Source organism: Argiope bruennichi, chromosome 7 (genome assembly GCF_947563725.1).
Source record: "Argiope bruennichi chromosome 7, qqArgBrue1.1, whole genome shotgun sequence".
NCBI classification, from domain to species: domain Eukaryota; kingdom Metazoa; phylum Arthropoda; class Arachnida; order Araneae; family Araneidae; genus Argiope; species Argiope bruennichi.
In genome coordinates, this window is record NC_079157.1 from 44,229,641 (window position 1) to 44,246,027 (window position 16,387).

Below are 16,387 nucleotides of genomic sequence, written 5' to 3' on the forward strand. Positions count from 1 at the left end.
CGTATTGTGTGTATGCATGCGTAACAAAATTTTAAGGTCCATAAGCTGCTTCTAGTAATCAAGATGAATGTGTGTGTGTGTTGGCGCTCTAGCGTCAAATGGTTTCATTTACAGCTAAAATTATGCACTTGTATACCTAGGAGTTTTCAATACTTCCGTACTTCGCACGGAACAAAAATAAAATTTAACCTGCACGAGTAACTTACGCTTCTATAGGGAAAGAGCGTGGGAAAACTTTATCATGTGTTGCAAACTCAATGACAAAAACTCAAATTACAAAATAAGTTAACTATTATTGCAAATTAAACATATAAAAATGTAATTTTCAAGCACACGTATGTATGAAACAAAATAAATACGAAATATCATATTTCTATACAGTAAATGCAAAAGTTTTAGGTTTTCTTTTATCTTATCTATATTATTTATAAATGAATCAAATAGTTTTATTTAAGGCAAACATGGTTTAATATTTACAGTATATTTATTCTAATCAGGGCCCAACAGCTTATTTGTAAGCCTTTAATACAAATTAGCATTTGCTAACAAAATGAGGTAAATGAAATGAATAATTTTATTTTAAACTAGCCACCTTTGGCGACCAGCCGGTTCGCCAGTTTTAATGCTCGCTAAAATGCTCATTTAATATACTATATAACTTGTTCTCATAATAGGTTTTTCACCAAAATATTTTTAAGCTCCAATTTTTCATAGTCACATCAATCACTTCTAATATTACGTAGACCTTCAGCCATTATGTTCATTGTACTATGCATCTCTCACTAATTTTCTATTAGCACAGTAAAATTCAGTTTTAAATTAAAGTGGAAATGATGAAACTGCAATTAATATAAAAACGTTTTTAGTGAATCCAAATTAAATATATATATATATATATATATATATATATATATATAAGTAACCTATCTAAAGTAAGAAATAGTTTGAAAACGAAACAAAACAGTTCGAAAACGCAACTAAAAATTAGTACCTATTCAAACTAAAACCAAAAAAGGAAAAGGAAAGAAACTTCATAGTATTAAGAGAGCGCAACTGCAGCTATTTCTAAAACACAGATGAATTGATACAAAAGTATTAAAATCAAGTTAATAGGAAAATCAAATAAACCAAATAAAAAAGAATCCGGCCTGAAGGCTTTTTCAAGGGTCACCCTCATGCAGGGATTCAAAGAAAGGGATTTTTTCTGTGAAGGAAATCCAGACAAAGGTCTAATAATGATTCCTCGTGACCCGAAAATCCCCTGAAATTAGGTCCAAGAGATATACCATTTTAACAGAAAGGAAAATACAAAACAACAAATTAGAAGAAAATAACCACCACAAAGTAAAAATACAATAACAAAATTAACAATATAAACAAAAATATCATAAAATAGCACTAACGGAAAAAAGAAAGGCAAGCACTTACCATCAGCAGTCAAGGAAATTTTAAGCTATCGATTGTGACACGCGCTTTTTAAAAAAGACTAACGGTAAATTAGGTAAGACATTGTAGGCTCCCATCGTCATCTATTGAGTGATCTAATATGCAAGGAAAGATCTATTTTTATTTAAGCCAAAGGATTAATCCCAAACCATACCTTGTTTAATTAAAAAATTGACATTACAGTAATTTCTGGGAAATTCATTTTTAATTAAATTTTAATGAGGTTGTTTGATGCTTCAATATAGGAATTTTTATTATTGTAAACCCTTTTGATCCTGTTAACTTGTGAGAAAATTAGATTTTTGAAAATTTTAGAGTTTAGATTGGAATCGTAGTTACATAATTTTGTTATTTTAAAGTTGAATTCATCCCTTTTATCGTATATACCAACTATTGCTTTATCCTTAGCAATTTCGCTTTTTAAATCCAGAAAGGTAGCCTCAAGTTGATTTTTATTTGTTTCCGTTAGAATTAAATCTTTTGGATAGCAATTAGTAACAATATTAGTATTGTCGAAGTTAATCAAAAGTAAGTCATCAATATATCTCCACCCGTTTATTAAATTATATTTAATTATTTTTTTCTCATAGTAATGTAGGAAAATACTAGCTAAAGCACTTGAGAAAGCTGTTCCCTGTTACTGAAAATTACGTTTTTAACGGTATTAATTTTTATAAACAAGTCAATTGCATATATATATATGAGAACTGAAAGCGAGTGGTTCGGCATTGAATTCTTAAGTGCATTACAGAATAATTTTCATAATTTATAATATCTCAAGGAATGATTCGACAAAAATTTCGTATATTCAATTAAAAAATTCAGTTTTTAGTTTCATTTTTAAAACGATGTTGTTGGGATGAAGCGAGTGAACTATTTTTTCTCACGTGAGAATATCTGTGTGATTACGCTTCTGAGTTCGCTCCGGTGCCTTGTTCCCGCGAACTGCCTAACAGGATGCGGCGTGCGAAATCGACAATGCCTGTGTTCTTTTCTTTTCTATGTGCTATCTTCAAGAACCAAGCAGAGATTCATTGAAAATTAACAACAAATATAAATGATGTCGATAATATTTTATTTTATTCGGTTTATAAATATATTTTAAAAAATATTAAATTTAAATTTTAGAAATTCATTTGGCCCTAAGGAATCATATTCTGCAAAATATTCTTGACTTACCAACTTTTAAATACATAAAATAAGATTTCAATTTTCTGCGTTCAAATCTGGTCTATGTATTAAGTTTTGAATATTACAATATCAGAACAATAATCATTTTCATAATCTAGGTCAATCACACTTGAGAAATTCTGGGAGACGATTGGATTCTTTGAGATGGTCAATGAAGTGAACAATAATCACCCATTTTTATAGAATAGTGGCATTGAAATTTTCATAAATTTCAGCTTTGGTGATTGATTTAGTTGTTTGGAGTGCAATTGTTTTTATTTAAGATATTAGTGTCTCAACAATATTTTGTTAAATATGATTCACGGAGCAGAGGTCACAGAGCAGATTGAAATTTCTGTAATATCTCAAGAATTATTTTCCAAAAATTTCTCGGATTCATCATAAAATTCAGTTTTTAATTTTACTTTCAAAAGGATTTAAATGTCATGATTAACAATAATTTATTTTATTTCGGTATATAAATATGCATTTAAAAATTATGAAGTCTAAATTTTATGTAGTCCTTTGGACCCAAGGAATCATATACTGCGGAGTATTCTTGACACTTCAACTTTTAAATAAATAAATAAACATTTCTATCTTCTGCTATCAGATCTGATCGATTGATGAAGTTGTGAATAAAATTGTTTAAAACCATCAGCAATTTCATATCTTAAACCAATCAATCTTTGGAAATCCTAGACTCTGATTGGGGTATCATTTTTGAAACGGTTGATGAAAGATCTAAAATCGCCAGTTTTTATTGAATAGTGGTGTTCAAATTTTCATAAATCAGTCAATTTTACTGACTGGTTTACTAGATTAAAATTGAATTCTTTATATTTAAAATATTAGCGTCCCAAGAATATTTTGTTAAATATGATTCACAGAGCAGAGAATCTAGGTAAATAGCTAAATATTCTAATTTATTAGAACATTTATTGACTCAAGTTACATAAAATATAAATATTTACTTCATTTACACCATTATAAAGTGTATTTCTATTATTAAAAGTTTACAAACTAGCCTTTGGGCGCTGAATTAAAAGAATATATATTAAACCTTTTTTTTATTTTAAATAATACTGATTCATTGAATTAATAATCTCTTTAGTTTTTAGAAAATATCCTATTTTACATTTATTTCATTTCATACAGACTAGTGCTGAAAATTGCTCTTTTCTTGATTTAATTTTCAATAACAGTTAATTTATTTTTTAATATGAGCTTTTATCAATGTAATGGCAACACTTTAATAAAAATTGATTTTTTTTCCCAATGAAACGAAACGTGCTCATTATATTTATTTTGGGTGAAATAAACAGTTGAAAAACATGATTAGAATATTTTTTAAAAAATTCATTAAAAATGGCAATTTAAATTGTTGGTTAAAACATTAGTATCATTAAAAAAATAATTTTTTGATCTTCAATATGATGGGAAAATAGACTTTGTGCTATTATATTTTCAGAAGTTATAGCGGTAAAACATCAAAATTTCCGTAATTTTTAATTAATTAAATATTTGAAAAAATCGCTCCAAGGTGCACATTCCTTGCCACCAAAGTATACACGTGCTAAATTTGGTAGCTATAGGGTAGAACGGTATGGCCTATAGAACGCCAACACACACACACATTGAGCTTTATTATAAGTATAGATAAATGTATAGATAACTTGTGTCAATAAATGCTCTAATGAGTTATGAATTTTAAATTTTTTCATAGATCCTTTTCCCTGTGTATCATATTTAACAAAATATGTTTGAGACACTAATATTTTAAATGAAAAAAGAATTGAACTCAAATCAATAAAATCAATCATTAAAACTGACTGATTTATGAAATTTTGAACATCACTTTTCTAGAAAAACAGGCGAATTTAGACCATTTCATTGACCATCTGAAATATAATACCCTAATCATCTCTCAGGATTTCTCAAGAGTGCTGGCGTAAGATTATGAAAAATGTTGATTGTTCTAAATTTGTAATATTCATATTTCATAAATCGGTCAGATTTGATAGCAGAAGGTAGAAACGCTTACTTATTTATTTACAAGTTTGAGTGTCAAGATATTTTGCAGAATATGATTCCTTAGGACCAAAGGACGGCCTAAAATTTAAACTTCATAATTTTTGGAAATATATTTATAGACCGAAACAAAATAAAATATTATTATTGAAATTATTGAAATCCTTTTGAAAGTAAAACTAAAAATTGAATGTTACGATGAATCAGAGAAATTTTTTTGAATAATTCTTTGAGATATTATACAAACGTAGAAAATTATTCTATAGTGCGTGTAAGACTTCATTGTCGAACAACTCTGCTTTCAATTCTCATAATAAAAATAATTATTGGTTTCAGTAAAATTGTTTTTATATCAATTGCAGTTTAATCTTTTCCATTTTAATTTAAAATTGAAATTTTAAGTACGCCGACAGTAAAATTGGAGAAAGATACATGCATGGTACAATAAACAAAATGGCTTAGGTCCTACATGATGGTATAAATATATAATTATTAAAATTTTAAAATTAAAAATATTTTACTGAAAAAACTATTATGTGACAAATTGCATAAAATTTTTAATTGAAAATTTCAACGAACATTAATACTAAAGAACCGGCTAGTCGCAAAAGGCGACTAGTAGACAATAAACGAAAATGTGTTAATAAGGTATCTATGTTAACATACGCTATATACTGTTGTTCAAGACAACTTAATGCTGATGTTAAAACTCATTAGATATTTATAACATTTTAGCATTTATAAAGTACTATAACCACTTTCATAAATTAATAGCCATAACATCTTAATATATATAAATTACGTGTCACGTTGTTTGTCCGCGATGGAATCCTAAACTACTTAACCGATTTTAATCAAATTTGCACAACCGTGTGCAGTTTGATCTAACTTAAAAGATAGGATAGCCCTTTTTTTTTGAATTTTTAATTAGAATTTTAATTATTAGTTAAAAACTAACTTTCCTGCCAAAAACTCTTTTCTTCCCCACCGCCAAATAAGTACGGCTTCAGTTTTTTTTTTTTTGCAACAGTCATGAGGCTAGGCTTAAGATTTTTCAGCTGATTATTTGAAACGATTCTATTTATTTTCTTAATGTTTGATGCATTTAAAATTAAACATTGTTAATGAATCGATCTTTCAGATTCATTCTTAAGTACTTTTGAATTAAAATAAAACAGAATAAAGGAAATTTAAAATTTCTAATCTGCATAGCGTTACCCCAACTGGAATAAAGGAAATTTAAAATTTCTAATCTGCATAGCGTTACCCCAACTGGCGTAGAAAAACTCACGCATTTGCGTTACCGTAACTGGGGTTGAAAATTCACGCATGCGCATTGTGTTCTGATTGTTGACATGACAACCATTATCAACGGATGATTTAAATTATTTTTAGGTTAGTTGCATGTTTTTGTAATTAAATTGTATTTATGTTAGTTATATATTTTTTGTATACGCTTATAGTTTTAAGTACATCGTTTTTTAAGTAGTTTTTTTTAACCTGTTTTCAACCGATTATTTTAAACGATTCGTTTTATTTTTTTAGTGTTTGATGCATTTAAAATTAAACATTGTTAATTAATCGTTCTGTTCATGATGAATCTGATAATATTTTGTTGACAAATTCTTGAAATATTACATAAATTAGGAAAGATATTCTTTAGTGCTCATAACGTTTAAACGCTCAGTAACTGTTTTCAATAATCATATTACAAAAAAATACTTTGTTTCAGTAAAAAATATTATTATATTAATTGCAGATTAATCCTTTTCACTTCTATTTATAGTATAAATTCTACGGGTACTAACAGAAAATTAGAGATATACATATTACGTTATGACTGAAGGCGTTTATAATATTATGAGTGAATTATATGACTATCAAAATTTGAAGTTTTAAAATATTTTGATGAAGAAGCTATTAAAGTAGGAATTGTGTAAAATATTTAATTATTAAAATTTTAACGAACATTAAGATTGGCGAACCGGCTGGTTGCCAAACGCGGCTAGTATAAGCATATTTTGTCAGGCGCCAAGTTGTAACTTTTCAGCAACGAACTGAATCTTTTTAAAATTTTGAAGGGGAAAAAAATGGTTTTTTACTTCTATCCTAATATTACTTAACTTTACCAACCAACTTGTTCATGAAGAATATAGACTTTTCTAGTTCTTAAATTATTAAGACACAATGCATTTATTAAAATTTGATTTTGTTATTTCATCAGACTGAAATCAAGTTACTACATTTTACCTAAACAATTCTAGTATTACTTAATGAAGTAAGTTTATTACAAACTAGCCACCTCTGGCGACCAGCCGGTTCGCCAATCTTAATGTTCGTTAAAATTTTCAAAATTAAATATTTTATGCAATTCCTACTTTAATAGCTTCTTCATCAAAATATTTTAAAACTTCAAATTTTGATAGGAATATAATTCACTCATAATATTATAAACGCCTTCAGTCATAACGTAATATGTATCTCTCTCATTTTCTGTTGGCTCCCATAGAATTCATACTTTAAATTAAAGTGGAAAGGATTAATCTGCAATTAATATAATAATATTTTTTACTGAAACAAAGTTTTTTTTTGTAATATGATTATTGAAAACAGTCACTGAGTGTTTAAACTTTATGGGCACTAAAGAATATCTTTCTTAATTTATGTAATAGTTCAAAAATTTGTCAACAAAATTTTCTCAGATTCATCATGACCAGATTGATCAATTAACAATGTTTAATTTTAAATGCATCAAACACTAAAAAAAAATAAAACGAATCGTTTAAAATAATCGGTCGAAAACAGGTTAAAAAAAACTACTTAAAAGACGATGGTCTTAAAACTATAAGCATACACAAAAAATATATAACTAACATCAATACACTTTAATTACAAAAGCATGCAACTAATCTAAAAATAATTTAAATCGTCCGTTGATATTGGTTGTCATGTCAACAATCAGAATACAATGCGCATGCGTGAATTTACAACGCTAGTTACGGTAACGCAAATGCGTGAGTTTTTCTAAGCCAGTTGGGGTAACGCTATGCAGATTAGAAATTTTATTTCCTTTATTCTGTTTTATTTTAATTCAAAAGTATTTCAGAATTAATATGAAAGATCGATTAATTAACAATGTTTAATTTTAAATGCATCAAACATTACGAAAATAAACAGAATCCTTTGAAATAATCAGCTGAAAAATCTTAAGCCTAGCCTCATTACTGTTGGGGAAAAAAAAACTGAACTCTTACTCATTTGGTGGTAGGGAAAATGAATAATTTTTTGTCGAGAAAGTTAGCTTTTAATTAATAATTAAAATTCTAATTAAAAATTCAAAAAAAGGGACCCCAGGTGCACATTCCCGACCTCTAAGGTATACATGTACCAAATTTAGTAGCTGTAGGTCAAATGGTCTTTTCTGTGGAGCGCCAACATACACACACACACACACACACACACACACACACACACATTGAACTTTATATATAAGTATAGATGTTTTTTTAAAGCAAGCGAAGAGGGGAAAAAAACTATTCTAAAAAATTGGGTAAAGCAGGTGTTCTTATTAAATAAGTAATTTTTTAAAAAAATGAAACGAAAAAGGGGAAAAGTTATTCTATAAAATTGTGTAAAGCAGATGTTCTGTCGTAGAAACTTCTTTTCCCTTTCCAGCTGTGTTGCCATAGAAATCGGCGCACAGCTGTTTACACGTTTATGTTTATCTATTCAGATTTTATAACATCTAATCAGAGTAACGGTGAAAATCAGTGTGTTCGTGTTCGTCAATAAATGTTAATTTTTTTAATAACATGATTAACGAAAACAGAGTCACTGAGCATTTAAACCTTATGGGAACTAAAAAATATCTTTCTTAATTTATGTAATAAGAATTTGTCGACCAGCCGGTTCGCCAATCTTAATGTTCGTTAAAATTTTTATATTTAAATATTTTATGCAATTCCTACTTTAATAGCTTCTTCATCAAAATATTTTAAAACTTCAAATTTTGATAGTCCTATAATTCACTCATAATATTATAAAGGCCTTCAGTCATAACGTATATGTATCTCTCTAATTTTCTGTTAGCACCCGTAGAATTTATGCTTTAAATTAAAGTGGAAAGAATTAATCTGCAATTAATATAATAATATTTTTTACTGAAACAAAGAATTTTTTTATAATCTGATTAATGAAAATAGAGTCACTCAGCGTTTAAACTTTATGGGCACTAAAGAATATCTTTTTTAATTTACGTATTATCTCAAGAATTTGTCAACAAAATTTTCTTAGATTCATCATGAGCAGATCGATTCATTAACAATGTTTACTTTTAAATGCATCAAACACTAAGAAAATGAAACGAATCGTTTAAAATAGACGGTTTAAAACAGGTTTTAAAAAAACTACTTAAAAAACGATGCACTTAAAACTATAAGCATATACAAAAAATATATAACTAACATAAATACATTTTAATTATAAAAGCATGCAACGAACCTAAAAAAAATTTAAATCCAGTCCGCATCCGTTATAATAATTCGTCAACACAATGCGGAATTCAGAACACAAAGCGCATGCGTGAATTTTCAACGCCAGTTACGTAACGCAAATACGTGGGTTTTTTTTCTACGCCAGTTGGGGTAACGCTATGCGGATTAGAAATTTTTAATTTCCTTTATTCTGTTTTATTTTAATTCAAAAGTACTTCAGAATGAATCTGAAGGATCGATTAATTAACAATGTTTAATTTTAAATGCATCAAACATTAAGAAAATAAACAGAATCATTTGAAATAATCCGCCGAAAAATACTAACCCTAGCCTCATTACTGTTGAGAGAAAAAAAAAACGAAAGCCTTGCTCATTTGGCGGTGGCGAAAATGGAAGATTTTTTTGGCGGAAAAGTTGGCGGTGGGGAAAATGGAAGATTTTTTTGGCGGGAAAGTTAGTTTTTAATTAATAATTAAAATTCTAATTAAAATTTCGAAAAAAGGGACCCCAGGTGCACATTCCCGACCTCTAAGGTATACATGTACCAAATTTGATAGCTGTATGTCAAATGACCTGGCCTGTAGAGCGCCAACACACACACACACACACATTGAGCTTTATTATAAGTATAGATAACTGCGCGAGCAGATTAACAAATGTACATATTACTGTCGTAGATAATGGTTTATCGGATGTTTCGTTCAATTATAGATTATTCTGTCTAAAAAAATTGATTTCGTTCTTCAACGATAACACATATATTAGGAAATAAAAGCGGAAATGAAAATCCTATTTCAAAGTTAATATTCAAAGAAAACAAATTTTTAATATAAATTTTTAAAATGCCAAAAGCAAACGATTAAATAGTTTGGATACCATCATAACAAAAAAATATATTATTATAGATTATTTATCAGATTCCTTAAACCAATTATTAAACTTTCTGTTTGATTTCTATTATCTTGCTTTCGTAAGAATTATCGTACAGTAGAATACGGTATATTTAACACGATGAAACAGCAGGCACACTCACACTGCCATGCGACGATTGATTTTTGGCTTCAACGAACGTGGTAGCCACATTTTTAAAGCTAGAAGACGAGATCTAGAAGAATACTGTGTTACCTAGTTTTTTCAAATTTCTGTATGATCTTGCGTAAAACACATGGAGACATTGGATTTTTTTTAAAATTCTCTTCATACAATAGAATTCTTTTACAGCTATGCGAGAACAATTTTATCCGTAGTGCTTTCTATTGCTAAGTGCAGTTGAGCAGAAAAGTAACTAATGCTCGTCTAGAATCTGCATTCTTTTACAGCTATGCGAGAACAATTTTATCCGTAGTGCTTTCTATTGCTAAGTACAGTAGTGCAGATAAGTAAATAATGCTCGTCTAGAATCCGCATTCTTTTACAGCTATGCGAGAACAATTTTATCCGTAGTGCTTTCTATTGCTAAGTACAGTTGAGCAGAAAAGTAACTAATGCTCGTCTAGAATCTGCATTCTTTTACAGCTATGCGAGAACAATTTTATCCGTAGTGCTTTCTATTGCTAAGTACAGTTGAGCAGAAAAGTAACTAATGCTCGTCTAGAATCTGCATTCTTTTACAGCTATGCGAGAACAATTTTATCCGTAGTGCTTTTGCTAAGTACAGTTGAGCAGAGAAGTAACTAATGCTCGTCTAGAATCCGCATTCTTTTACAGCTATGCGAGAACAATTTTATCCGTAGTGCTTTCTATTGCTAAGTACAGTTGAGCAGAGAAGTAACTAATGCTCGTCTAGAATCCGCATTCTTTTACAGCTATGCGAGAACAATTTTATCCGTAGTGCTTTCTATTGCTAAGTACAGTTGAGCAGAAAAGTAACTAATGCTCGTCTAGAATCTGCATTCTTTTACAGCTATGCGAGAACAATTTTATCCGTAGTGCTTTCTATTGCTAAGTACAGTTGAGCAGAAAAGTAACTAATGCTCGTCTAGAATCTGCATTCTTTTACAGCTATGCGAGAACAATTTTATCCGTAGTGCTTTCTATTGCTAAGTACAGTTGAGCAGAAAAGTAACTAATGCTCGTCTAGAATCTGCATTCTTTTACAGCTATGCGAGAACAATTTTATCCGTAGTGCTTTCTATTGTTAAGTACAGTTGATCAGAAAAATAACTAATGCTCGTCTAGAATCTGCATTCTTTTACAGCTATGCGAGAACAATTTTATCCGTAGTGCTTTCTATTGCTAAATACAGTTGAGCAGAAAAATAACTAATGCTCGTCTAGAATCTGTATTCTTTTACAGCTATGCGAGAACAATTTTATCCGTAGTGCTTTCTATTGCTAAGTACAGTTGAGCAGAAAAGTAACTAATGCTCGTCTAGAATCCGCATTCTTTTACAGCTATGCGAGAACAATTTTATCCGTAGTGCTTTCTATTGCTAAGTACAGTTGTGCAGAAAAGTAACTAATGCTCGTCTAGAATCTGCATTCTTTTACAACTATGCTAGAACAATTTTATCCGTAGTGCTTTCTATTGCTAAGTACAGTTGAGCAGAAAAGTAACTAATGCTCGTCTAGAATCCGCATTCTTTTACAGCTATGCGAGAACAATTTTATCCGTAGTGCTTTCTATTGCTAAGTACAGTTGTGCAGAAAAGTAACTAATGCTCGTCTAGAATCTGCATTCTTTTACAGCTATGCGAGAACAATTTTATCCGTAGTGCTTTCTATTGCTAAGTACAGTTGTGCAGAAAAGTAACTAATGCTCGTCTAGAATCTGCATTCTTTTACAACTATGCTAGAACAATTTTATCCGTAGTGCTTTCTATTGCTAAGTACAGTTGTGCAGAAAAGTAACTAATGCTCGTCTAGAATCTGCATTCTTTTACAACTATGCTAGAACAATTTTATCCGTAGTGCTTTCTATTGCTAAGTACAGTTGTGCAGAAAAGTAACTAATGCTCGTCTAGAATCTGCATTCTTTTACAACTATGCTAGAACAATTTTATCCGTAGTGCTTTCTATTGCTAAGTACAGTTGTGCAGAAAAGTAACTAATGCTCGTCTAGAATCTGCATTCTTTTAATCCATAAAATAATACTACTGGGCATGCGCTTTAATGTAAATGATGTGCCATATTTTCAATATATGCAAATAGTACTATTTGTGTTATAGTGTCATTTATTTGTCAATTTTGGTGACAATATTCATACAATAAAATGTCACACGCATCATTTGAATTATCTGTAGTACAAATTTTATCTCATTTATACCAGTAAAACTCATTCTAGAATCCTCTGAAGTGGGAAACTTATTGTTGCTAACCTGTATTTGCATCGCTATAAATGTATTAGATTTATTTTCATGTGACAAACTCTAAAACATGCATTTCCATCTTTACAGATGATGTTTCATTCGAAACCAGAGGATCTCTTGAATTACTTCCCCCCGGACATGCTCCCCATTCAATGGGGTGGTACTCTGAAGGATTACCATGATGAAAATATGCTGAAGAAAATGAATAAAGAACATGGAAGATACCCTACAGGAGGGCCTAAAAATTATTTTTAAGTTTTTCTAGTTTTCATTTTTAAACACAAGACATAATAAAACAATCCTTTAAATACTCTTTAAAATATTTCTTTGTTTTGTGTATATATAACTTATTAGAGTATTATATATCCCCTGCTACCATGCAAAATATCGTATATAAGGATATAAATTGAAATCAGTTAGCTGATCTCTTTCATAATGCCAATGGATGCCAAATGCCAATACCATCACCAAGATTTTTGCTTTGATCATTTGGCATTATAGATGATATCAGGGTGATTTGATTAAACCATTTCAATCATATTTTATTTGTTGATGTAAGCCGTTTTACATTGTAAGGGATGATGTATGCACACCTGAAAGACTTCTTAGACCTTAATAAAGAAATTTATTTTCCAAAGAAATGTTATAGTTCTTTTATGTTTCTTGAATTAATTAAGAACGTTTTAGAATAATTTTGGAACATAAATATTTTAATTTTTTATATTCATCTTCAAATATTAATTTAAACAGTTAAGAAATCAGATTATTATATTGTCATGTAGATACTATGGTATAGAACTCAATGACACACACAAGAAGTAGAGCTAAACCAATTTATTAACTGAACTCAGTGACTGACAAATCTTCTGCTTTTATAATAGCTGGGAATGTTCCAGAATACTTTTCTGGGGACAGTAAGAAGAGTCCAGAACACTTGTCTGGTAAACTAAAGAAATGTCCAGAATCTTCTGGAACATGAAATAAAGGGAAACATAAAATCAAGGAATTGAATATTTACACAGACTGTGAATCGCATTGCCTCTAGCGGGATTCGAACTCACAATCTCTTGATTATGAGATCAGTGCTATGACCATTCGGCCATGGAGAGTCGACTGAATCTTTTCAATGCGGCAGTATGAACAGATTTGACTCGCTTTAGCATTAAAGATAGAAGAATAAAGTTTGATTGAATGGAGTTTAATGGCACAAAACCACTTTAGATCATACTGCTTCATACTCACATTATAACCTAAACGCATGGTGCATATAAGAATATTCAATTTTTCAGAGCCGCAAAAAAGTGAAAGAAAAATGATAAGAAATTTTAACAAGATATGGTAAAATGTAAAAATCTTTTTTAAAGTGTCAAGAATTTAAATTATGAATAATATTTTTTTAAAGAGATTAGAAAAATTCTTAAGTCAAAATTCGTTTGACAAATCTCAAATAATGGGAATCGGATAAAATTTTAATGCTCACATTAACGTTAGATTTTTGTATTCAGTCGATGTTTGGTACCTTTATTTTCATATACAGTGAAATACCGTCGATTAAAATTAATGCGGCAATTAGATGACTGCTGTTATCTAAATTCGTTGAGTGTATCTTCGATATTTTTTTTACTGGGTCTTAGTCCATAAAATCAACAATTCCTAATATATCTGCGCCATTAAGAAGTCCGCCAACATTGAATCTTATGCTCAGGTTCCTTCTCCTCGAAATCAGATGGCCATGTTGGCTGTGGTATAATTCTTCTTTCTGATACACTGAGCTACCGCCTTGTTACTCAATATTTACTGCTGAGTTGGTGGGTATATTCTGTGTTACAGAAAGTTTAATCTTCCACTCAGTGAAAACTTATTATTTATACCGACAGCAAGAGTGCTTTGGAAGCACTTATCATAATTGGATGCATCCGATAGATATACAAGTTTTGTTCACTTTGTGTCTCTTGCAAAATAAAGATTTCAAATTAATTTTTGCTGGGTCCCGAATCATGTGGGTATTCCTGGCAACGAAACGGCGGATTCTATTGCAAAAACTGAATCATCGTTTTCGACCCAGGCACTTCCATATTAAAGGATCCTTTATTAATTGCATTCCTTTTATCTGGCAATTGGCATGGGACCTTATGATTCAAAATAAACTGCATTCCATTAAGCCTACCATTGAGTTGTGGCCTGTTCTTCCTATAGGCGAGGGTGACGTAAAACAGACTTGTCTTCGTATTGGTCATACGCGCTATACTCATAGAAATCTCATTTTTAATGAGGCGATTCCAAAGTGACAACATGTCGTGTTGTCAATCATATTTTAGTTGAATGTCCTACTTTTAAGCCACATCGTGTTTGTTAAAAAACATCGGCATTAACCTTGCAGGTTTTGGTGAGTGAAAGATACACCCGAATATTTTCAACTTTTTAAAATTATTAGTTTTATCTCTATGGTCGATAGTTTCATGTCAATCATCCAGCATTCATCTACAAATCATCATTTCGCTCTTCGCACTGAAATTCTAAAGTTTTGATTTTTCAGTGTTGTATTATTATACTATACACGTTTTCATTTCTATCTGCTTTTATATTTAAATAAATATATTTAGATAGATATAATAATCTATCATCTACTGTCATATTTTACTTCTACTTTGATGTTTTTCCATTTACTTGGCGGAGCATGGCCAAATCTGGCGCCAATAAACATCACACAAGAGTTTGACCTTGTTTGAGATCTTAAAATATTGAATGACAACTTCGATCTAATAATCGGTCGAGTTTTCTTTTAGACTGAAATATGTAAACCAGCTGAATTTTTTTTAGGGGGGGGGGCTTGTAACATTACAGATTTTATCGTCAGTTTGTATTGATACAAACGTTTTAGATGATGCTACAAGCGGTAGATATTTTGAGATGCTCTTTGCTTACATACAAATATTATTACAGAAAATCTCAGAAATACTGGAATTGGTTTGAATGAATATCTTAGAAGTTTTAATAAATTTGCCTTGTTTGACAATGGTGGCCAAAGATGGAACTATTCTAGGTAGGCATAACTTCGTGTTTCGGATTAAGATATGTTTCTGTTGCTCTTACTTTCTAAATTTGCTTCTCTTGTCGCCACTTAGGCTAATGTGGACAATTCTCTTTATGTGACAGTGCATAATTTGTACATCCTGGCTCCGAGTAATGATCAGGAGCAGAATGCCCTGCTGGCTCCCATCTAGAGCAAGCCCGTAACCATGGCAGACAGTCTTCGAAACAGCAAAACGTTGACACTTATAACATATAATTGGGTTTTGAACGTAAGATCCGACCCGGCAAAGAAAATATTGAGCTTTTATTGATTTTTGAAGTCCAACTTTATTAAAGTTTAAAATCGCAAGTATGGTGAGACGAAACTGTGCACCTTTTTTCTTCAATGATTCTGTTCACATGAATAACACCCTGATCCGAAAATTTATTAAGAATTTCAGTTTCTGATGACTTGAGGATTTGAATTTAGGATACGGCACCATGCTCAGAATTTAGTATTTTGTGCTGGGCTATATACATTAGGATATCTAGAAGTTTGGGGGCCAGAAGAAATTTCTGAGAAAGGCATTTAATACTGGAAGTGGCATTTACTTTATGCAATTTGAGAAAGTTTATGAATATTGCCCCTTGTACTTATGATCCTCTCTAATTTATGCTCAATTTCACGATAAATTTGAATTGCGATGGAAAGTACTGAATGCTGAATGCGATGGAAAGCTGAACTGATGCAAAATTCATTTAAAACAATGACGCGGTATAGATGCTCTAAAAATGATAAAAAAATAAAAAAAACTCCTCATATAAAATATGTTTAAGAATTAAATTAATATCCCAAAGGAGTTTTATTTATGCTTGAAATTAAAATCAATTAATCACATTCAAATTAATTTTTAAAAATTATTTATAA

At 30.3% G+C, this 16,387-nt stretch overlaps 1 protein-coding gene across 2 annotated transcripts in view; it reads left to right on the forward strand.

Annotated features, from left to right (window-relative positions):
- Positions 1-13,075, forward strand: part of LOC129974947 (retinaldehyde-binding protein 1-like) — a 59,321-nt gene extending 46,246 nt beyond the window's left edge. For both annotated transcript variants that reach the window (XM_056087763.1, XM_056087764.1), the window contains exon 6: positions 12,535-13,075. In XM_056087763.1, the coding sequence (XP_055943738.1) occupies positions 12,535-12,702 (168 nt within the window). In that variant the 3' untranslated portion in view covers positions 12,703-13,075. The remainder of the gene's footprint in view (positions 1-12,534) is intronic.
- The last annotated feature ends 3,312 nt before the right edge of the window (positions 13,076-16,387 follow it).